At 43.8% G+C, this 25,222-nt stretch overlaps 1 protein-coding gene across 1 annotated transcript in view; it reads left to right on the plus strand.

The window, feature by feature from the left end:
• The first annotated feature begins 12,746 nt into the window (after nt 1-12,746).
• The window catches only part of ANKRD55 (ankyrin repeat domain 55), a 47,835-nt gene continuing 35,359 nt past the window's right edge, over nt 12,747-25,222 (plus strand). The window contains 4 exon segments of the mRNA XM_054186929.1: nt 12,747-12,801; nt 19,022-19,144; nt 20,979-21,109; nt 23,159-23,268. Coding sequence (XP_054042904.1) covers nt 12,747-12,801; nt 19,022-19,144; nt 20,979-21,109; nt 23,159-23,268 — 419 coding nt within the window.

Raw genomic sequence — 25,222 nt, forward strand, 5'->3', positions numbered from 1 at the left:
TCCAAGCACTTCCACTTTTACTTCCAAAGGCTTTTCACGAATAGCATTACCTAAAAAGGAACAGGAGACTTCACAATAGTTTTTAGGCAACTGCACCATCTGGGACACACTCTGTAGCATTTCAAATAAGCATATTATGTATTAGACAGATATCAATTGTGTATATATATATATCAGGCTGGCGACTATATATGTGTGCATAAATGGGGAGGGATGTATGTGTATATTCATACACACATATATGTAGGATGGCTGTTGTGTTTATGAGATGGTTAGCACCCAGGAGCGAGAAATATTGACTGGAACACCAAATGAGTTGCATCTTTTGTGCAACTAGAAGAATCAAAGCCTGAGGAGTGCTGTATCCCATGAAATAATACTTTGACTCTCCTTGTTTTGGCATTGCAAACGTACATTTTCTACTACACGGTGTGTGGCCCAGTGACTCCTGGGGGCATATTTGCTCCACCTCCGATAACAGCTCTGTGAAATACCATCTTCCCTGCTCAAAGCCAAATGTGGCAGCAGGTTGTACAGAAATGGCCTTACTGTAAGCTAGAGTTTGCTGGTGTTTGCTAAGCAATTATAAGTATGCTAAGCTTTCTAGCCTCTTTACAGTCTAAGAAAGAACTTTATCTTCTCTCCTCTCTTGAGTACCCTCCTACTGGAAGAAAAGCAAACGTGCTCTAAGATACTTCAGAAGCCTTTCTTGTATCATGACAGATACTAATGGCAGGTATTTTGTACTATAACCTCTGGCTGCTATTTTTCATTTGTTTTAGTAATTATTGGCCTAAATTAATCACTGCCAGAACTCCATTGATTCAGCAGCAGACCCTCCTAGATAAATCTATCCCCTAAGTTTAAGCAGCTGCGGTACCTGCTCCGGCTCAGCTCTACATTGACAATGTGGTCCTGAGAAAATGCTCATAGAAATATCTGTATCCTATTCCCTCTGCTACACAGATATGTATTTCCGGAGGGTCTTTTCATAATTTCCTTCTGTTTATCTCATTTCATGGTTCTCAGTTGTAAAAATCTGACAGAGAAAATGCATTTATTTCTACTGTAAGAAACCACCATTTTGCTGTTCTTCACTATTGCAGACATCCACCAAACTCAAAACATCTGCACTAGCTGCTGGCTTAAGCAACATCTATGTTAAAAAAGCCAGATTCAGAACCTCAGAAGAATGTAGGTACGTCAGCACTGCTGATAGAGATCTATAAAATAAGGAATACTGAAGAGAACAACAGTCACTGTTTCTGAAAGTACAGGATTACTGTGCACAAGAAATTTAGCCATGCAATTTAGGATGGTGTAGAAGCCAGTAGCATATGCAAGTCCAATAACACAGATTTTTGAGCAACAGCTCTACTGACTGCAGTTCTCTGTGATGATCTGGACACAAATTCCAGCACAGGCTGTCTTTAAAGCACTGATTGCTGGAAACTAGAAGGGCATACCAGAGAAAGGTTTCTCTGTATCTGCTCAGTTCCTACACTTGTATGCACCTGCTCCTCACTGTTGCTGGGGAAGACAGTACAGCAGATGCCTACTGGTCTCATAAATACTGTAGATCCTGTAGTATCTTTGAAGTTAAAGGCCCCCAGTGCCTTTGCCATCATGTAGTATGGATCAGACATCATGAAGACCCTGCTCTGACAAGGCGTCCCTCCAGGCAGATACACAGTCTCTCGGTGGTTTTATTAATTGACCCAAGGATGCATGTCTATGTTCTTGGTCTTTATTTCAGAAAATTGTTCCTTGCTGTAGAGTTTTGATGGAGCGGTTTCACACGGCCCCACCTGGGGTGAGTTATAAATTGTCCATGGATTAGGCAGGGATTGCTACAGCCATGGGGTGGATTGGAGAGGCCGCACAGCTGCTCCCCTTGCATGTGACTTGAAGCATGTGCCACAAAGGAGGAGCAGGAACAGTCCTGTGCTCCCTCCCCACCATCCGCCAGCAAATCTCCTCCTGGATTAAGCAAGTTCAGTAAAAGGTTGTCTGTCATCTGGCTTTATTTCATACAGATCTCTTTTTTCTTTTTTTTTTTCTGCGTCTGGGCCCACTGTGATTTGGTGAACTTCTATAATCTGTCTGTGGAATAGCAGAATAATGAAGACCAGCAAAAATTTATCATTCATCCATAGAGACTCATGACATTTTCATGATTTGCAGACATGACAATTTCATATTCATGCAGCTGTCAAGACAGTTGTGGATTATAACCAACCTTATAAGTTACAGCAAACCAATTCTGAAATTAAAAAAAAAATATATTTGCAAAGGACTTTCTTTACTATTAAGCCAACTCGGATTTTAACACAAATAAATCAAGCATGCCTTTTCACATACTTAAAAATACCTTGGCCTATTTCGTAAGATTCACTTTTTCTAAAAATGAAGGTACTTGTTATATTTACTTCTGTGCAGCGCTATCCACTCCTGATAATGTTATAACGAATAGCTTAGGACCTGCAGACTGCCAAAGTGACTCCAGGTAAGAAAGAAAAAGCTATGCAACATGTGGAAGTGCTGTAATTTCAAAATAATTCAAGAACAGAAACATGCTCAAAGAACTTTAAAACACTTCTGCCTTTAGCCAGTCACACAGCAAATCACAAAACCATTTTTAAAGTTTCATATGTTTTTACCAAGGTTGTTCAAGCTGCTTTGTGAAGTGTCCGTGAGAGATGTGAGAGATGAAGGGATATGTCTGTACGTTTTTTATTTTTAGTGCCTAAGGTAGTGAGAAAATAGCCATCAGTGCCTTTGTGCACTTCCCTCCAGCCGTTGCTGTTCTGCTGCTGGGTGCCCCAGCGCTGCCCAAGGCTGGCTGGGTGAGACCAGGCTGGACACAGAGGGTGCAAGGGCAGCACGTGGTCCAGAGCCCATGGGCAGGCTCTGGGCTCGCCCTCGTCCCCATATCCCAGCCACCAGCCAGCGGTGAGCACCACAGGTGATCAGAGGAGTGAGCGGGCATCCAAAACAAGAGGGATACCATCTGATAGTCAGGAAAAACAGAATTAATGGGGGCATGGGCAACACTCGCCTTCCTCTATATACTCCCCTGCTGTCCTGAACGTGCTGTAGGCAGCTCAGCTAGGTAAAGAGTTTGTGCAGGCATACAAACACGGGGGATTCAACAGCCCCTTCATGCAAAAATCACTCTTCAGCACAGCCCCAGGCTGCTGCTCAGGATGGGGGCGACCCCAGAGGCGCAGGACCTTGCTGGGAGCTCGCTGGGAGGTCACTGGGAGCTTGCTGGGAGCCTGGGCCAGCTGCGGGGCCATGCTCACCACAGGGCAGCTTCACAGCCACATGGCATGGACTGTCTCTGACACCAGCCAGCTGCTGGTGAGCCTGCAGCCACCAGCTTGCCAGGCCAGGCTGGGACTGAAAACATGGCATTGCCATCACTGACAGTTTCTGCCATTAAAGCTGTCTTCTCAGCCCGCTGAGACAAAGCAAAGACTTTTCCATACCAGATACATCTCTGAAGAAGCTGTGCATGTTCACCTTTTGATTAGCTAATACCTGTTTTCAGTCTTTTACAGGATTTTTTTTTTTTTTACTTTAAGTCTGACTAACCAGGCTTAACATTGGTTAAGGCTGAAAAACATTTCCCCCTCTCTGTAAAAAACTTTGCCAGGAAATTCTGTGTTTGTTTCACATGGAGGCACACCTAACGCGAGCTCCGCAGGGCGGGGAGGAAGCCATGGGGTTTCCTCTGTTGCCTATTATGCCGTGGAAAACCCAACACCATACACAGTGCTGTGCTGCACCCTGGGCCAGGCAGCACCCCCGTTCAGCTGCAGTTTCTTGAGGAACCCTCAGCACCTCCTCTCATCTGCTCTCATGTTCCTATTCCTGCACATATAGTGATAGAACCATTTAGGTTGGAAGGGACCTTAAAGACCATCTAGTTCCAACCCCCCAGCCATGGGCAGGGACACCTCCCACTAGACCAGGCTGCTCAAAGCCCCATCCAGCCTGGCCTTGAACACTTCCAGGGATGGGGCATCCACAGTTTCCCTGGGAACCCCCTTCCAGTGTCTCACCACCCTCACAGTAAAAAATATCTTCCTAATATCTAATGTAAATCTCCCCTCTTTCAGTTTGAAGCCATTACCCTTCATCCTGTCACTACACTCCCTGATAAAGAGTCCCTCCCCATCTTTCCTATAAGCCCTCTTCAGGTACTGGAAGGCTGCTATAAGGTCTCCCTGGAGCCTTCTCTTCTTCAGGCTGAACAACCCCAACTCTCTCAGCCCGCCCTCATAGCAGAGGTGCTCCAGCCCCCTGATCATCTTTGTGGCCCCCCTCTGGACTCACTCTAGCAGGTCCATGTCCTTCTTGTGTCGGGCACTCCAGAGTTGGATGCAGTACTCCAGGTGGGTTTTCACAAGAGCGGAGTAGAGGGGGAGAATCACCTCCCTTGACCACCTGCCACACTTCTTTTGATGACAGACACTCCAAACTCAAAAATGTGTGACTATATTAGTACAATGCTGGGCTTGCGCTAACAAACCAGGCTTGTCTTTGTTTCAGAGCACAAATCGAGCAAGTTCATGCCTGTCTATCATGTGCAGAATAAACACACACAGAGTTTTCAAGTAGTCCCAAAGAGCTTCCAGTTTCTCTTGCCAGCTAAAATATCCACATAGTTTAAGGCCACACTTTGACCCACTTGGATGGTTTTGTAATCTCGGGAAAGGTCCTCTGAAGTTCAAAAATTACTTCATATAAAAGCCACTTGTCGTCAGCAAAATATGTTCTCTACATTTCTGTTGCACACTGATTCTAGACATCACAGTAAGAAATGAGCAAACTTTACAACAGTCCTCCTGCAAACATCCACTGAAGCATTTTAAACCACATCAGTTCTGTGTACAAATCTTCTGTTTTCTATGAATAACTGATGAATATTATTACAATATTATTATTTCCAGTAAACTGGAACAGCAGGGCCTATGAGAGCAGACTGCAGCAGAATACAGCAGTCTCCCAATTTGGTATTTAAACAGTAAGGCCCTACTTGCTACCACAGCCAGGGTATTCAGTGACCCAGCACTAGCCTGCCACAGCCATTTGGAAGCCCTTTGCTAGTTACAGGACTACTAGCCGGGTGTGTGACCCTGCTCTGGCAGGGGGGGTTGGACTAGATGATCTCCAGAGGTCCCTTCCAACCCTATGACTCTATGACTCTTTGACACTGTGCTCCCATGGTGTCACGCAGGGCTGAAACCCAACCTGAGGCTGTTCTGTGGTCCCAAGATTTTCCAGTCTGCCTAGACAAGGCATAAAAAGGTTAGAAAAAGTCACTGAGGTGAATTACGTTGTAGAGGTCCCTTGGAAGTCCAGAACAGGGTTGCACAGGAACGCGTCCAGGCGGGTTTTGAATGTCGCCAGAGACGGAGACTCCACTACCTCTCTGGGCAGCCTGTTCCAGTGCTCTGCCACCCTCAGGGTAAAGTTCCTCCTCATGTTTAGGTGGAGCTTCCTATGCTCAATTTTGTGCCCGTTACCTCTTGTCCTGTCCCCTGTCCCTCACAGTGCTTGCTTGGCCCTTCCTGTAGCACTATAATTTCACAATAATGGCAGTAGTTATTGTACAGGTGGAACGGGGGTCCATAAATAGGTCTTCTAAGTCTGGAAACTATCCTGGCTACATCAAAGCAATAATAGATGCTGCTTCAGTCTGGGATTGTGCTGGGTTGCAGATTTGATGCACCTTCAGCAGCTGTAAGTCTTCAGAAGGATAACATTTAGCTCAGTGTGCTTGGCTTTCTTCTGAACCTACCTCTGGTGCTGTGGCCTACTCAGATGCTTAACTTCAAATTCTGACAGAGAGTGCACCACGCATATTGAGATACCAGCTAAACGTTCACTTTTTTGTTTGAGTTTCATTGGCACACAGTTAAATTGGCACTTTTATGTAAGTATACTAATACCAAACCACAGACCTGTGTGCTCCATTACTACTAATGCACTAGCAAACCTGAAGTAAAGCTCATAATCTGGGATGAGATATCAACAGGAGTCCCAGGTATGCATGGAATGCAGGATGAAACTCTGTGCCACAATTTGTGGTTTGCATGTTACAGACACCTTTTTTTTTATTCTCATATCTGGGGCTTCGACATACCTTGGCAATGACATGTAAAATATTGCTAATCAAGGACTTTGATGGACACATACCTTCAATTACCCCAAACATAAAAAAGACAGAAGTCACCAGCTCCTTCACTCCATATTACACACCTCACTGTAATCACACCAAAGAGAGTCAGAGGAGCAGCTTTTGATGCAATATCACACAGACGCATTATATACCTGCTTACACGTGGACTACCCTGGTCATTGCTAAAGCTGCACAAGTAACAATCTGGCATATGTCATTGCATTGTACTTAACTTTTGCTTGCACATGGTGGAGTTAATGCACAGTAGGAAAATGATCAGCAGCTGAAAAGGTAAACTGTTCCAGGTTGTGGTTGTAAATAGAAAAATTCCATAAGACAATAACAAGACATGAAGGGAGGAAGCAAAAAGTTATCCTCCAGACACTGTGTAAATTGTGATGCTCACCTTTGTAATGACACCTGCCATTGCAACGTGGCCCCATCAAAAAGCTTTTGTTCATGTTACTGTTTTTTCCAGCAATCACTTTACTTCTCTTATGTATAAATCTGATTTGTCACTGACTGTAGCCGTGCCTTGACAACTTCCTCCCTGTGCCAGCCAGCTTCCCTGAAGCGTGCTACCTCCCCAGCCAGGTGGTGAGATGGCAGGGTAAGGGCTGCAAGCAATTTCTGTGTTTTCACAGGCCAGACAGAAGGGGCCAGCATCCCAAAGATGTGCACTTACCCTGGCACAGAAATACCCACTATTATATGAAACTCAAATCATTAGAAAGAACACAACATAAAGATATGGGTGTGGGATTTAATCTTGTTATTTTCCTCCGATTTAGAGGCAGAGAAAGAGATTCACAGAAACAGGACTAGAAAGAAGGTGTGTGCTTCCATGGCTTGCCACAGAAAAAACATGAAGCATGGCTGGCTGGTATCAGTATATTGTAAACACTAATTAAAACAGGGGAGATCTGTGTGATACAATAATCTTATGACGCAATAAATAGATTCCTGTTGTTTCTGCAACCAAAGTTAATTGGACATGAGGCTTTATATTTGCCTTATATACAATATAATATATATATATAAAAAATATAAAATTACTCAGAAGTAGAGGACGAACTAGTTTCTTTTTGAAGCAGTTCCTCTAAGAATTGACTTCTCACTCAAATTTCCTGTTTTCTGTTTAGTTGTGCCTGTTCGGATCTGTTACACTGCCAGTGTCACCCACATGTCCCATTGCAGGGTCTGGACACAACCACTGCTATGGCAGTAGCGCTCCCGAAGCAGCTGACACTCTCACTAGCCCGGTTTTGTGTGTCACTTAGGAAAAGTGGTACAGCAAACACACGAAAGCAGAATGGTGTAAACAGCCTTGCAAAGACACTCACATAACCATTGGGTATTATGACTCCAAATCCAGTACAAAGATGAGTTGACCTAGCTGTCCCAGCAAGTCAGTGGCAGAGCGAGACTGGGATTCCCAACATCTACATCCCCATCCGCTGGGGAAGAGGCACTTGCCTTCTCCTGATTCAGTGTCCCAAGGGGTGACTTTCACCCTTTGCTTTTTAGCTATTCAGAAATACACCAGTCAGTCTCTTTTGTCTTCTTCATCCACTCGTCTTGATACTGTTTTCAGCCCACCTGTCATTTGCTATCTACTTCTAAATGACTAACTTTTCTTGTTTAAGATAGAGCATTTTGTAGTCAAAGAGATAAAAACATGTTAAGCTTTTCCTGTATTTTACCAATGCAAATTTACTATCACAAAGGTTTACAGCAAGGCTCTCAAAGCTTACCATTCATAGATGATTAGTCATACTCTCTGCTGTTATTTGATATCTGAAATGGGACTTCACTAATTTGCAGGCATTCTTAATGCACTGCATAATGTCAGAGATTACCGGTTTCCCACAAATGAACTTTTCTTCCTCCGCTTAAAAGGATTTAACAGAAAAACAATGCAAGTATCTCTACTTAGAAGCTACTTCTGCCGGTTCAGAGAGTCAAGTGCTGATCCCACCCCACCATCTACTGGAACTCTGCAGAATCACAGGAGTGCCTTAGAGACTCTTCACTCTGCAGGCCACGATCTGAAAAAGGCTGGAGGCTAGGGATGTGCTCAGAGGAAAGATGACTACACACTTGTCCTGCAGTTTGCCAGAGAGCTGCTGGTGAGTGCTGTGGTTACCAGGCTAGGTAAATTTTTGATCTGACCTGGAACAGGCACTTTTTTTTTTCCTTACGTTATCCTGTAGAACGAACAATAACAGAATTTAAAAAAAAAAAAAAAAGACAGGGTTTGCACATGAATTTCCCTTTACCAGTGTAATACAATGAATGTGACATGCTCTGGCTCCGGCTCCCTGGTGCCACAGACAGGGGTATGTACCCAGCACAGACACACCTGCACCATAACACTCCCGACTCAGCAGGTCTCCGCACCCACGCCATCTGCTCCTCCACATCCACATCTGGCTTGCTCACTCTGCCAGGTTCTTCAAAACAGCCTTACACCATGCCGGAGGTACTGAATGCAGTTTTAGATCTAAAAATATCATGAGGAAATCTTTGGAGGGTAACAAGAAAAAGCTACAGCAAGGTAAGGGTGATAAACTTGGTGGAAGGCTCCACACTCCTTCTGAAGTGTGCACAACAATCAGTCTGAGAAAATTTTTAAATTTGGTTTAGTTAATTACAAACAGATCATCATTTGGGAAAACAATACCCCTAAATCTGGTTACTGTTTAACAGCCCTACTCTAATTACAAAGTGGACTCTTAGGTATGATTTTCTTGTTATTACCTTTGTCTCATAGGATGCTAGTGATATCCCAACAGATCGTACCAGGGAGATCCCATTGAAGTGAAGTTCAAAAAGTCTACTGACTGAGCAGAGAATGTATTTGTCATTACAAAACAGGGAGCAGAGCAGAACAGATCCTCCCTCTGTCTTTCATTTCATGTGGGAACCTCTAAGATGTAGCTGTGACTTTATTCTTTCTCTAGTCACTGTTTACCTGTTGACATTTTAACAGAGACTTTGCTCATTTGGGTGGACCCCAGAGAGCATAGCTGGATCCTTCTGCCTGGCTGGAGATCTGGCTTCTCCACACACATCTGAGCTTGGTGCTGACACTCCCAACGCTGAGGATGGAGCTCCAAATCCAATATATAGCATGGTGCCTGAAATACTTTATAATCAAATTATTATTACTGGGTTTCATTGCAAACGGTAAGTGAAGGTTGATGGTATCACTTCATCCATTTTGACTTCCATTCACTAGATTACATGCTTACTGATCCCTACTGAGGGTGTAAACATTCAGGCTTGCGATACACCCATGAAGAAAGGAGGGAAACTCTTCACCCCCAGAGCCGCTGTGTCTGCCGTGCTGGCCGCTGGCAGCGCTCCTGACATGGGGGCACTGCCGCTCCAGGCACTTTGCAAAGGATCATCCTTCCCCCAAAGCACTGACTCTGTCAGGGTGAAAATGGACGCAGAACCCTTGCCCACTTGCCAGTGCCCTCTGCAGGGGCAGCAGAAGAGCAGATACGTGAGCTGAGTCCGTGCTCCTCGTGGCAATGTGGCACGGCACGGGTGCTGCCAGCTGTAAGCACCCATGGTCTCTCAGTCTCCAGTCTCCAGCCCTGCTCTGCACCCCAGCAAATAACATTTACATAGCATTTGAATGCATGTTTCGACCGTTCTCTGTGGTCTCACTAGAGCTTTTGCATTCACCTAATGAACAACAGTTAGAAGGAGAAGGAGAGTTAACTACCCTACATATAGCCAAACACTGACACACAGGCAAATGCAGGCAAACAAACACACAAAAAAAGCTCTGTGTTTCTGCTACTGTACCAGGATTTTCTTCCACACAAAACAAAACAAACACAAAACCCAAGTACTACTGACAGCATAAAAAGTCAGGAACACTTTGCTTAAATTAGAGAATAATGTAAATTATCTATATTAAAGCAATTGTCTTTATCTGCTGACCAGGCTCTACCTCTTTTGTGGCTTTGCTGTCCTTAGACAGAGTTGCTTTCATAGCCACTGAGTACAGGAGGTACCGAGAAATTTGGAGACATTTCCTTCAAGTCTTCTAAAGAAGCAGTAAAAAGATACTTACAGAGAACTCAGCGACTGAAGCCCAACTCCTAAATGTCAGCTTTTCTGGCAGCCTCTGAGCTGTGATATGTCTACCATAGCTGAGACACAGAACTGTGTTCATCTGGTACTTGTGTCTACATGGGAAGAGGTGTTTTGCTAAAGCATTGGCCTTGCTTCTGGTGGATTTAGAGGGCAGGAGCTGCCCGCTCTGAAGAACCCTATGTCCCTGTAGGCTGTGGACACCTATCTCAGAGGAGGTGCCTGCCTTTCCCATAACTGAAGGCAGGCGGAGCCCCTGGCAAATGTACACAATGCCATAGGGAATACTGTGCCCCACGTGGCACAAGGAATCAGCTGCCAGGTGTTTCTCCCCCTCATTCCCTGTCTGCATACCCGCAATGCACCTCATTCCCAGGCCAACGCACTGCAAGGGTGAGACTGGACCAGTAATCTCCAAAACCCATTGCCTCCATCTGAGGAGCAGAATGGAAGGACAGAGACCCAGTAATGGTAAATGGGCAGGTAAAACTGTGAGTATTTAACTGATCCGATCAGGTAGAGGACAGCCGTGCGCCCAGCTAACTGTGTAACCTTCACTGCAGCACTGCCCAGAGTCAGAGATCCTGTGTACGGAGGGGACAAAGGGCCTCTTGTCATACGCAGGGAGCAAAAGCCACTTTGGGGGGGGAGGGGGTCTTTTTAAGATCACCAGGGGTGATAATTTGCAGTTCAAAATGCCTGACCACAGACACGTCTCCAGCCCCTCTGTCAAGTCAGCAGCCATGGCAGCATTTTGAGCAGGGGCGTGGTGTTAGACTGGACAAACTGGACTGTCACCTGCCGGTGCCATCTCCTGAGCCACCCTCCTGGCAAGGAGATGCCAGTAAGGAGCCGGCCATTTGCATAACCAATTCTCTGCTCCCAGCTTGCATAGACAGCACTTGCCACACGGTGGATCCCTCCACAATGTAAAAAAGGCCTGAGATGAGCCAAAGCACAAACCAGTCAGCAACAGAGAAAAGAAACAGAGACAATTTCTGTCTCCACGGTCCCACCACACACTTCTCAACAGTTAAGGATCCTTGAGCAGATCACACTGCCACATTGTGGAGAATTTCAGCTCTGTTTTTTTGTTTCAAGCTGTTGAGGCTGTATTGCTTCCTGGATCACACTATCTTTTTCCAAACACATAGGTTGGATTTAGGTTCAGAAGCAGATGCTTGGGATGTGAATCAGTTCCAGATATGATTCCTACAGTGTGCACATGTACGCTATGTCTCCAGAATCCGTTCAAGTCACAGGAATTGGACAAAACACCAGAACAGAATAAATACAGTGGATAAAGTCTAGGGGCTTCTTAGGCTGACCAAACTTAGGCATAGCTTTAGTGCAGGTCCTGTCTGCACTTCTGGGTCAAAAACGTCTTGCCTTTCCTAATTTTCATATATTAGTTTGCCTTATTCAGCAGCAGTGATGTGTCTCTTACAGTGCAACAGTGCTAAGTAAACTTGTTATATCCCTCCCATCCACCAGCCCCTACGCACGGCTGGTGATCTTCTGCTCCAGGTAAATTCCAAGTCAGCCCATTTATTCTTATTTCTTCCATGGAAACAACCCAGCGAAAAGCAAAGTTCACCAGGGCCCCCTCCCCTTTATGGTACAGCGTCTGAGTTCCAAACTTACGGAGGCAGGGGCCCAGTCAAAAAACCAGCATGAAGACATGGGTCTGCTGTTGGTTTGGCAGACACTGGGTTTGGAGCATCCACTATGAACTATTATACCTGTTGCACTATGCAGTTGGAGCTATCACTATCCACTTCAGCTATGGTAGTGTGCTCTCAGTTATTATCCCTTCATTAAACACGGTGCTTTAACTAACTGTAATTGGGTAGCAATAAACTAAGGTAGAAAGGGGTTGCTAACTTGTGTTTCTCCACGCAGGAGTTACATCAGGAAACAGGTAATCTCTGAAAACACCATTTCACAAGCCATCCTCAGAGATGGTGGTAGAGGCAGCCGTCCCACGGGGATGCCGGTGGGTGCAGCACATGCCACTGGGCCGCCACGGTGAGGATGTCCACACCCGACCTGCGCTGGCGGCTCCGCACATGCTCCGTCTGCCAGCCGGGTCCCACTCGCCCTCCGAGGCTTGTTTGTCCACGGGCAGCGCTCAGCTGCTGAGGCTGGGTGAGCTGCAGCATCTCTCGGAGCTGCTCACAGGCAGTTGCACTCGCTGGAAGCTGAGACGTTTGTCAGGAGCTCGATCAAGCTTCCAGGGATGTCATTTTAAGAGGGTCCATAACAAACAGAATATACCGTTCCCATCAGGCTAGTGATAATGTCCTTGCCTTGACAACAATCTGCAGCCGTAAAGCGAGTTTAATTCTCTGACAAGAAGATTGGCGACAGCTATTGTTTACTGTAATATATGGGCTTCTTCCCTGAAAACCCTGGAGGTGGCATTTGTGTGGTCTGTTTGTAAATAATGAGATAGACCACAATGGATTTCAGTTCCTCATCAGTGTTTGATCAACACAAAGGTAAGTCACCTGCTACTAATTTCAAAATCCTCTGGTCCTCCCATGTCTCCCATGCAAATGTGCTAAGATTACTTGACAGAATGCATAACAATAATTTTTGGAAAAGATCAGATTCATAGAGATTTATTTTGGTTACACATGAAGGAATTTCTTCCATCAGCTTTAGACGTGGATATTTCAGCCTATTGCTACAGTGATTTTTAAAAATAAGATGTTTTTAGCAGAATAGCCACAGCATCTGATTGCTCTTATGCTTGGATTGAGAGATGTATGTATATGTTTATTGCTTATATTATATATTGGTCCTCTTATGGATATTTATATATACAAAAACAATTGCAATATTAGCAAACAAAGCAGTGTAAAATGGAGTAAAAATTCAAGAAAAGCTGATTTTCATAAGTCTACTCATTTGTATACATAAAAAGGACTAGATGCTGACAACTGAACGACTTTACTTCAGCAAATCTTAGCTGTAAATGTAAGTATTGTCATAATTGTGAATTTGAGATATCTTTTAAAGCTACAACGTGATCTACATGGTAAGGTTGCTATGGAAATACTAATGTCTCTCTGTTGTCTGTTTTTAAGTTGAATGGCTGAATTTCATGTCTTTACTTGCCAATATAAGCTTTTATGCCTTACTGCTTAATCCACTATAAGGAATGTAGTGGCATTCCTTTTATGTTCCCAAAGTAGGAAGCTGTCATTGTTTGATTACCTGTGTTGCGACAAATTTCTCTTTAAGACAGCTTGCCAAATAATTTGTGTGCAGTGGCCACAGTTTCCAGTGCATACCTGCAAAGTGTCCACGCTGACATGGCCATGCTGGTCCCACCATGAAGGTGCTGACTGCAGAAAAAAGATGAAGGGCAGGAGGAAGACAGACGTGGTGCCTTTTGGGCATCTGGGTCCCACAGGTTGTACTTTTGTGCTTGCCTACACTTCTTTGGTGAACCCGAAGTAAATACAGTCCATGTAAAGGAGTGGACCTAGGGCTGCCTTTCAGCCACAGTAGTGCTCAAAGCTCGAAGGAAGTCTTGAGACTCCTGGTCTGCACCAGCCCAGTCGGGACCCCACTCTGAGTAGATGGGGAAGAGTGGGAAGCCATCAAGCAAAACTGAGTGACAAGAGATAAAAAATACTACCAGCAAGGATAAAAGAGGAAGGGACTTGCAATGGAAGAAGGGTGCTCCTAGGTCATGTCCAAATGACATAAGGAGTGTTTTCCCCAACAGAGCGGAGGCGTGGGGCTGACTGAGCTTCTGCAGCTCCAAATAGCGGTTCTCAGGCTCTGCTTCTGCAGGCACTACAGGTATGCTTTGTGCCACACGCCAACCCAGCAGTGCTCAGGCTGGAGAGGGAGAGGGGAAGCCCTGCTCACTCAGTGCCATGGGGATGGCTGCCTGGGGGCTGAAGGAAGTGGTGCTAGGAATGAGGCTGGAATATGACCAGGGCTGGGGAAGGAGAAGTCAAGTCTCCAGACAGATAAGGGGGCAGACAGCAATGCAGGAGACCACTGACTCAAACCACCTTATCTGGATAGAAGAGAGAGAGTTGGGAAGCAACATCTGTCCCTGAAGCCTGTACCTCCCCTTGCTCCTAATCTGCAGCCCCTCCTCCTGCCAGGCCACTCTCCACACACTCACCCGTCCTGATTCCGGCCCAGCATCATCTCCAGCCCCATGTCACACCCCACTCACAGCACCTCCCCAGCAAGAGGATGCCCTCCAGATAAACCCCTCATCTCCCCTCCACCACCACTGCAGGGATGCTGGCTCATCAGGTGATTTGTGACTTACTGTTTGCCTTGCCCGCCGGCTGCGTGGGAGGCAGATGGGAAGCTGGAGCAGTCAACACACAGAAATGGGACTCTGAACCCATTGGTTATCATGCAAAGAAAGCTCTATTCAAAATTTACAGTGCATGGTGGATTTTATCTAAATAGCATGTTAATGTCTTGGTATATCACTGATTTAAGCAGGCTTTTTTTTTTTTTTCAAGGAGAAGGGGAATATCTTTCATTGAAGCAATTTATATCGATGGAAGAATACAGACTAGCTTTCAAACATACCAGATGAATATCTGTTGGTCCAACAAAATAATCCAACCCTCCCTACAAACCCTTTACCCATCCCACACATCAGAAAACTATCCCAGCTACAGCTCAAAAAAACAGCATTCCAGGCTTAAAAATCTTACTGCCTCTTTGCAACACTTCCTATGGTACTGCTCATTATTATCTTATAATACTTATCAACAGTAACAGCAGTAGCCATGTGGGACTTAAAGACACCTAGCAAGATCTGAAAACCCTCCCCTCCTAATATTGCTTGGTGCCATTTAAATGTGTGCTGTACTTGGCTTCAAACATTTACCATTTAAACAGAGAAGCTAGACAGAACCTGGACTGGTACGTTCACAGACAGGCACACACAGCGATTACTACTTTGTTCAGCAATCAATGAACCCATAATAACAGAGAGCAAGTTACAACTTCCAAAAACTGCCCTCATCTACCTCCTGCTGACCCTTGACACTGACATGCTGAAATCAAATAAACTGCCCAGAATTGTGTCCTGCTGACAAACTGTGGGAAATCACGTAAGGCATTTGGCTACTGGTGGAGACAAGAGGGTTTATAGGAAAGAGGGGAGTAAATTGTATACATAAATATTTCTTCTTCACAATGAACATAAATTATCCTATTATCCAGCCTTCAGTTTTTGAAACTTAGTGTTTCAGCAAGGTCTAAATCATTCATTGCCAAGACCACGTAACTAAGCTGCAGCAAATTTATTTAGACCTTAAAAATCCAGTGCAGGAGAAAGCACCCATTTATGTACATCTAGCATGCACTTTGTAAAACAACACATCAGCTGACGCCACAAATCATGTGAGACATGCATTCTTTATAGGAGAGTCAGAGGAGAATTCATTTCACAAGCAGTGTAATTTCATTGTTCTGAATCCTGTGATCATTCTGCATGTTTCTTTATATACCACCTTTTCCAACCAGAGGACACTTACTTTTTCTTAAAGAAATGACATGCTTTTAAAACACTGCAGCCTATTCCAGGCAGATTGACTCTTACCTTTGATTCTTTCTGAGGATTTTAGCTACAAAAGAAGATGTCACAACCTTGTATGTCATTTGGTCTTTGCTCAGTAAGATTCTTCCAGGCCTTTCGATGCCACCATTGTGCCAGCCTGCAATTTGTCCCTACCCTTGCTCCATACACAGGCATTTAGTTGGACCTTCTGCCTTCCTGAAGCTGACTGACAGCTTTCTTTTGCCAGTAGCACAGCAATTTTCCAAAATAAAATGTGAAATGTATCTGAAATGGCACCAGTACTCACTGGCATTTACAGACCTGCTAGATAATAAATAAAGCAACACCAACGCATTCAAAGATGGAGGGTCAGGATTTGGCTGTTCACAGTCCCTTTATCCCCCATGGTGGTGGTGCCCCAGCCGCAGCCGAGCTCCCCAGCAGGGGAAGCTCACAGACAGGGACACAAACACTCAGTACCTCACTGTCACCTTCTGCAAAATGTGCACTCTCCGAACCATTCCTCTTTTGCCCAGGAAGGTGTCTGCAAAAAGAGCTGGCCGACAAGCTTTGCACCCATGCCCCATCATTCCTTGACAGGGTAAGCTGGAGGAAGATGAAGTGTCACCTGGAGCCAAGTGCATCCAACATAGATGACATCCAAGCCCTCCCGGCGTTTCCTGCTCCATGTCATGTGAGGCATCAGAAGACCATGTATCCATCTCCCTCCTCTCCCCCCACCCAAAGCCACACAGGTCATGTTAAAGACACCCCACTTGAAATTGTGTCACCCTACAGAAGCTGAATTAGTACCATTCTGCTTTATGTCAGATGCACAATATGGGCGCTTATCAGTTCTCCCTGGACCAGTCTACCTCGCCAGCAGGGTGACAGCCTGGTCCACCTGCCTCTCCTTGCGCTGACAGCTAGGACTCATGGGTAGGGAAGTGTGAATCCTGGATGTGGCTTCATGCCACCATCCCTTAACAAGAGTGGAGCCCACGTTCTGCGAGAGCAGGCATTGGGAAAACTTCTTCGTTCATTCATCCATTCATTCAGAGTTTTGCTTCCTCTCCTCATACAGGAGGGTAATTGCTGTGGGAAAAGCAGATTCATGGCTGGCACCTCCTGTGTGCCTCCAGGACTGGCAAGAGGAGCAACACAAGCGATGAAGCTCTGCCTTGCCTCCTTGCCTTCAACCACCCCATGCTACCCCCCTCTTTGAGTAAAGGAACTGGCCCAGACCTGAGCTTGTTATTAACACGTCCTTGCTGAGTTTACCTACTGTGAGAGCGGTCTGCAGATCTGGCATGATAAGGAAATCTGATTAATGGGTCCCGTGGTAAAGCCACTTCTTTTCTCATTGCTAGTCACTGATAATGACTCTCCAGAGGCAACGATTCCTAGTCTCTCCTGATCTCCCAAGCATGGAGGTCAAAGATTCTGAGCCAAATGAACAGTTCCCTCAGCATTAGACTCCCCAGTAGAATAAAAATCAACTTAACATTTTTAATTTACAATTTTATCCACTGATTTAAAAGACCAGCTGGAAGAAAGGAAAGAAATTAAATTCTCTTCCCTCTCCATCACTCCTTCCAGTGATGGAGAGGGAAGATATGCCACTGGTGAATGCAGATTTAACATCAGCTTTCTAGTTTTCCCAAGCCCACAACCAGAGCTCCAGCTTTGACAGACTAACCTTTCCCAGGGTAAGAGCTGATTGCGTTTCCATGGCAGCCAAGTTTTGAAGTCGAGAGTGATGATTGCGTCCCAGGGAGAGAAGGTCACATGTGGGGAATTACACTGGGCTGTAAACCCCAGCATGGAGCTCACGTGGGTTCGGCTGCGACAACACCTGAACACAATGAGAATAGTGTGGCTATTACTTTTAAATTATATTTAAAGATCTTTTATGACTCAAAAGTACATATGACAATGTTTAAAATGTAGTTTCTATGAATGTGTTAATAATAATGTATTATTTGATTATGAAAAAGACTTTTTACTAACTTTTCAAATTCTCTTTAAAGCACGTCCCTTTTTTCTGCACAGCTTACATAGTTATGCTATCTCCAGAAGACACGACAGTGAGGCTAAGTCACCAGTCACCTAATCTGTCTTTCCTTTGATCAACTCTCTAGTGTGATTTAGGCGTCAGTTTTACTTTCTCCCGCTAACAAGGTAGTGCAGTGGCTGGACAAAAGTTCTGCTCTGTAGCTCTGACCCTCAGCCACAGTGAACAGCAGACCTCACTGCGGCTGTACTTCTTTTTGAGTTAATAGAGATAAGAATCTGTTTTCAAAATTAAACATGACACCGTGGCTGACCAAAAATACATATATAGAGGATTTTACCATTACATCAGATTTGACCCTGCACCAAAAGATCGACTCTTTTGACTCCTTGAGTTGACAGGTTAATAGTTCACTTGAGGCCAAAGCAGGTTTAGGCACGTGGAGCATGGGATAAATACTCTGGAAGGAAGCTACAAGCAAAGAAGCAAAGAGACAACCATTGCATTAATTTCTCTAGAAACAAAAATTCAGGGAGTGTTCAGGAACAGGTCCTGCAAGGCATGTGCTCTAAATAATACCTCATACTGTAACTGCCAAACGAAATAAACCTCTCCTGGGCTCCAAGCAATAGTCTGCCTTTCCTTTTTGCAGGAATTATTAACAAAAAACATTGTTGCCAGAAGTTCACTCTTCTGAAAAGAGAATTGGCCTGGACACCACAGGGAAGGGAAGTGAAAAGCCTCAGTCTTCTGACTGGTGCACGGGTAACACTGAAACTGCAAACACCTGTGTCCTGATTTCATCCTATCTCATAAAAGTATAGCTGGCAATTTTATGAGCTACTTCAGTTATTACTTCGTTGTTTCTCAAGTCATGTTACATTAACGTTAGCATGATTCCTTGTAGGAGTTGGAAACTTTCCACAAGTTTTCTTACGTCTTCTCGGTCTCTATATCTGATAGTTTTCGAAAGAAATTATGAAGAAAAACAAGTTTCAGATGACTAACAAAAACCACAGTGCTTCTTAGATACACTTTATTCCACCTCAAGTTATGTAGTCATAAAAACTCAGTGAAATAAGTGTCATTATTTTCACTGTTAATCATTTGTACTTGCTCTCTGCTTACTCACGGACACACTCCTCCCCTGCAGGTGATGCAGCAGAAGAGATTGACTTGACTGTGGTTTACCAAGCAGCAGCTAACGGCGATGTGAACACACTAACTGCAGTGATTCGAGAAGATCCTTCCATCCTGGAGTGCTGTGACAGCGAGGGTAAATGAAGGCTGAGTTTGTTCTTAGGGGATTAGTCACTTTAGCTTGCAATTAAATTTTTATCCTGATTTCTGTGTTCAGCAAATTACATTTAGTAGCAGAATATGGGACATTTGAGTTATTCTTTGGAACATCCACTGGAAATGCTCATGTTTGGATACTTCCTTCCCCCTGTAACTGTAAGATTTTTTTATATGGATACAAATAAGTTGTTTTGCTATAATCAGACCTTATCTTGAATCTATTTTATCTTCTTTAGGGAGATGCTCAGAAATTGTTGTCATTTCAGGGAAGGAAAAAGAATTTTTTTTTATCATAGTGAAATGCTATACATTCTGCACATGTCTAGAGTAGGGGGTTCCAGTCTTTTGTGCTTTAAAAGTATGTGTACAGACACAGTTTGAAAGATTTTGTCACGTAATTGTTTGCCAAAGGGTTGGTTGTACAATGTGCAATGATTTAAATAGTCTGTTTCATTTGTGAGGCTTCTGCTCCTTCTCTTTCTATGCGGAGGTTACTATTTAATGTTATTACACAGGGATTGTAATCCAGTCCATTGGCTGGGTTTTGTATGCATCTGTTCCCCACCTAGAGCCACAGATCTCTGGAAGCTTCTCTCAAGGAAGACTTCGTTTATTCAAAACTATTTTTTCATTGCAGCTTCTTTTAAAGGGTCCTTATGAACACTGTCTATCCTAGTCCTTACCAGCTTTTACCAAGTTACCAATTTTTCCCACACTTAAAACCAGACATCCTAACTGTTATCTTTAAAACATCTATTGGTCAGTAGAGAAAATGCCTGATCGAGCTAAAATGCTGTTAGTCCAGATCTTTAGTGGGAGGGGGACGACCTATGAAGGGCAGTGGGTGGAGACAGCATGGTCAGCAAAAGGAAGTATTTCGGCTCCAGAATAAGATTGTTTACTAGGTTGTACACGCAAATGTAACTAAAGACCAGACTTGCAAGACAAAACATATGGCTCATATCCTGCACATATGGCAGAGTCTGCATAACCTCAGGTCATGTATCTCAGCAGTTGCATTGAATCCAGTAAGAATAATTATTCTTCAGTTATGTCTGAAGTTTCTAGTGGTCTTGCCGCTTCTAATATACATGTTTATTCCTGGCTTAGTCATTTTAAATTGCTTTGTCATATTCCACAGAAAAATCTCTTGCTGTTATTCAGCAGTTAACAGAATGGAAGGAAGAGGAAGCAATTAAAAGATATAATATTTCATGATGAAGTTTGAATGTAGATTTCATTTTTTTTCCAGCACAGAAAATGTTTGCGGAATATAAAATAAATTCTCATGACAACAGAAAAGAAAATACTCTAGAGCAAATCCAGTCTTTAAAATAAGTTGTTGGCTACATAAAGCATCAAATCACACACATACACCTTTGCATGGGACAGGGCTTGATTTCACAAATCTTTGGAAGACACAGAGACAGAATGGAGCTGGGCTTTGAGAAAATTAGTCAAGCACCATCTGGCTGCTAGTCACTCTGAAGAATATCAGTGTCCAAAATGGTGTACAAAGCCAGCAGTTCGTATTGGGAGCTCATCAACAGAAAAATACTTTTCCCTCCAGAAGCAGAGTTAATGAGGCAAGGCGTTTGCTAATGAAGTCAGGCTCTTTTTAAAATCAGTGGTCAGTAACTGGCATAACAGTTACTTCCTGCCTGCAAAAAGCTGAGTACAACTGTTGGACCATTGTCAGAGAAAGGATTTGTTAAGTTACCCGTGCTAACATTAGCAAATAAGAAAATATCTCTATCTTATGGCTTTGACAAAATAAAAATTGTAAAAGAATGTTTGACTTTCTTCCCCAGGTTGCACACCTTTGATGCATGCTGTGTCAGGACGCCAGGTTGATACAGTGAAGCTTCTGTTGAAGATGGGAGCCAATATTAATACTCAAGATGCTTGTGGACGTACCAGCTTATCTCTGGCAACTTATCTGGTACAAAGACTTGGGGGAGAAGGATGGAAAGATAGATGGAGTGAAGGGACTAAATGTGCAGACCAAATAAGATTTCTGTTTATACTACAGAAAGAAAAAAACTACAAAACTTTTGTTTCTAGACAACAGTAAAATTGTAAACTTTACTATAATGCAAAGCTGGAAGCAATGATAATTAGAAAAGGACCAGCACTCCTGTTAGAGTGTCCTTTCTCTTTTGGATTGCTAAATCAGTACAAGGTATGGGGATCTCACTAGATTCAGGGTCCTCCATGTGGAAAGCCACTTGTTTCTGTGCACTGGAAAGTCCCCTCTTTTTCTTAATATGCAGATTAAATTCTCCCCTCCTACCATCAACATCAGATTTTTATGCTCCAGAGAGGACACTCTATCTCAAGTTCTGGTGGCCAGCAGGCATGTTTTCCTGTACACCACATGAGCCAGGGCATTGCTTTTTTTTATTATAGTGGTGGACCTTGGATGGCCAGGTTACCATAAGTTCAAGTTGCTTCAGGTGTCGGTGCAGATACTCAGATCACAGGCAACTCAATCCTCCATTCAACATGCGTGCAAGTGATAGTAGGGGCAGACATCCCATGGAGAAATTTGGGAAGAGAGATGCAGTGCTCTGTTTGAAGCACACAAGGATGGTCCTCTTCTCCTTAGTCTTCTAATCCTCGCTGGAGGGAATTCAGGATTCAGAGAGAGGATGGGAACCAAGCTAGTTGGGCAGACGGGTTTATTGTGGGCTTCCATTCTTAGTTGGACAGAAAGGAGGAAGGAATGTTCACCCTTGCTGCATAGCATGAGTTATGGCTGGATGACCGCCAGTTCATTTAAACAGATACCGTGGCAGCCTAATTAAATCGCATCCCTTGCATCTAGTTTCTTCCGGGACAAAAACAATGCTTCTGCTCAGCTATGCAATATTCAGCCAGAAAATAAGTGTAGAAAATGGCAAAACAGGCAGTCTCATTCAATGCAAGGAGCATGCCCCACTTACTTGAGAATAAACATTTCCTCTGCCAGATAATTTTCGAAAATCCTGTAATTAGTGTCATGCTCCTTTTTTCCTTCCTCTTTTCCCAGAGGGGAAAAAATATTATTTGGAAAAAAAGAAGTGACTGGAAAAGATTTAAACCACCCAGGCTTCGAAGTTTCCATTTCTCTTTCTGGAATGGATATAATTGGAGGTCTAGAGAGCATTTGGCTGTGATGCCTGTCCAGAGAACTGAATCCAGCAGAGCTCCACAGTCACAATCACATGCAGAATTTGATGATCTTATGCCTCCACCAGGAGCTGCAACAGGGATGTTTTGATTCCATCGTTGCCGCCCTTTTCCCTACAAATGCTGGTAATGCCCATCCGATGTAGCTCATACAGGAGGGAACAGTCTTTATCGGTTGCTCGCAGAGGTTTGAATGACACTTAAACACTTGCTTGATTTCCCTGGGACTTAAGTATATGCTGAAAGATTTATGCGCTCATAACCCAATTGTTTGCTTGCTTTTTTCTTGAGGTGATCAATAGAAGGTTTTAGTCCAAGAACTGATTCATCATTTCTGGTTTGGTGCTGTTTTCAGTCTAACGCTGTTACTGATCCAAACTTCTGCAACAACGTTTATAAGACCACACTCTAAGGCTTTTTACTATTGATTTGCCATGCCTGCTAAAATGTCATAAAGGAAATGAGATTAAGTGCTCATGTTCTTGGTTTAACCTAGCATAATTAAATCCACATGCAGGAATATGTGTAGCATTTGCTAGTGATACAGGAATTAGCAGGTCTTTAATTACTGTTTAGTCAGTCAGTATTTGCCACAGCTGCAGAAAAACCAAAATGCAGTGTAAAGAAAACACCTTATCACAGAAAGGAATGACCGAGCGAGTCTGAGAACACTGAGAGACCATATTCGGGGGAAACAAAAGACCAGTTCCCCTGCTGGCAGAAACAGCTACACTCACACACGCATGCCAGAATCACCAGGCAAAGATCTGGCCTGATGCACTTCACTTTGCTCTTTGACATGCTCTGATTTTTTTTTCAGGGCTGGCTGGAAGGCTGTGTCAGCCTGCTCAGAAACGGTGCGAAGCAGAACATACCCGACAAAAACGGGAGGCTGCCACTACACGCTGCCACCGCAGAGCCTGATGTGAGGTATGTCCCAGGCTCCAACAGCGTTTGCTGGGTGATTCTCAACAGGTGGTCCCCCACACAAGCTACCCAGCCCCTTCCAAGTCAGGAACGTTAGCTGTGACAGATGCACCTGTGACTTTCTCCTCCTTTTAGTGGTTATCATGAAGGAGGCAGACAGGAGGAAACGCATTGTACAACACTTGTGTGACAGAGATATATGCCCAAGTGAGGTGAGGAGCCTGGCTTAAGATCACAACAGCAGGAGGAAAAAAAAAAAAAACAGAGGTTGAAACCCTGGGTTTCCCCTGACCAATTACCTTTCTGCCACCTCCCCACAAGAAATATTACAAGAAGTTCCATCTCTGGACTTCTCCTTCAAGTAGCATGGCAAATATGAGAAAAGTCTTCCACACAACAAGCTCTCTGAGAGCCCCTACTGTAAAGGGGAAGCTGAGGTTTGGTGGACTGGCTCATTTTTAACTACTTTTACTGAAGGTGGAGTAAAAACTACAGAGTGTCTTCACAAGAAGTCTTAGGAAAGAACCTCTTTGTCTCATTCCAGCCTGTGATAATAGGAAGGTTTAACAAATTTTGATTTGTGCATTTGAATACATTCACTCAAAAAACTCCAATAAGTAAATCATGTCTGGAGGGACAGGAACACGTTAAAGTCAGGTATAACATTCAGTACATGTAAAATGTTCATGTGACTTAATCACTGGGTCTATGGCTCTGCTGCCGTTGCCGTATCAGACCAGCCCAGACCTCTGTGCATTTCTGCTGATCTTGCTTTCCAGCCTTTTTTAACAGCTTTATTCATTTTCCACGTTATCATTGTTTTTCATGCATCACTTGGAGAGAATAGTTTGAGGTTTGTGCAAAAGTACGGATCACTATCATTAAACAAAGCCTCCAAAGAAAGAAGACAATGTTTGTACAACACTGCACATGCTGCTACTTGAAAGAGAACACTAATCTACTTTACTGGCAGCACACAGGGTTCCCCAAACATTTTTCACATTCTCTATGGATACGGGCAGACCTTTGCTCTGCACAGGACTTTACCAGTTGCTCAATTCCTTTTCCTCTGTCTTCTTACTGGGTTTGCCCCAAGCACAGATGGGGGAGGCTTTTCCATCACGGTCATTGTCACTGTCTTGAACCTCATGTCATTGCCAAAATTGTATACTCAGTGGTCATCTACGAAATACTTTTTCAGCCAAGTTTGAAAGCTGGCAGCCTGCTGCTACAACCCCATGTGCCCAAGGCAGCACATGGACTCATGGAAAGACAGAGACAGTGATCATTCAGTTTATGTATTGATTTGATAATTGATTTATGTGCTTCAGTGCCTTCCAAAGAGCCTAAGAGGAAAGGTGGAAAGAGAATCCATGAACTTCCTGATCTATGCCGTTAAGAATAGATATCAGAGAAATCTCAGCTGCATGGATGAATATGTGCTTATTTGACGTATGTTGTTGCCATCTGACATTTGACCTGACTTATGTTGCCATAATTGCCTAAGGATGTAAGTGAGCCAAAGTTTGTTGATAGAGGTGTTGCACTCAAAGAATGAGATTTCCTTCACATACACTGGTTTCATTGATTCTGTCTGGGGTTAAACTGTGTATCAGATTGCAAACCCATGCATCAGACTGTAAAACTCTGATAAATGGGTTTTACAAATATATTATGGTTGTCTCACTTTCTTTCTGCTCACTAATCCATTTTTACCCAGATCTGTTTTCAGATACTGAATTTCTGAGGTTCTGAGTCATTATGCCAAATGACCACAAAATATCTCTTCCTCTTTACAAACTTTTACCAAACTAATCAAAGCAATACTAAAATGTCATTCTCTACAGAGTTCCTGTAGTATGCCTTCATTATGCCATTGGTTGTATGATTCAGAAAAGGAGACGTAAAAACCCTTTTCTACAAGTATTTCTATCCATATACCAATGGATTTGAAGTC

This window comes from Rissa tridactyla, chromosome Z (assembly GCF_028500815.1).
Source record: "Rissa tridactyla isolate bRisTri1 chromosome Z, bRisTri1.patW.cur.20221130, whole genome shotgun sequence".
In the NCBI taxonomy this organism is placed as follows: Eukaryota; Metazoa; Chordata; class Aves; order Charadriiformes; family Laridae; genus Rissa; species Rissa tridactyla.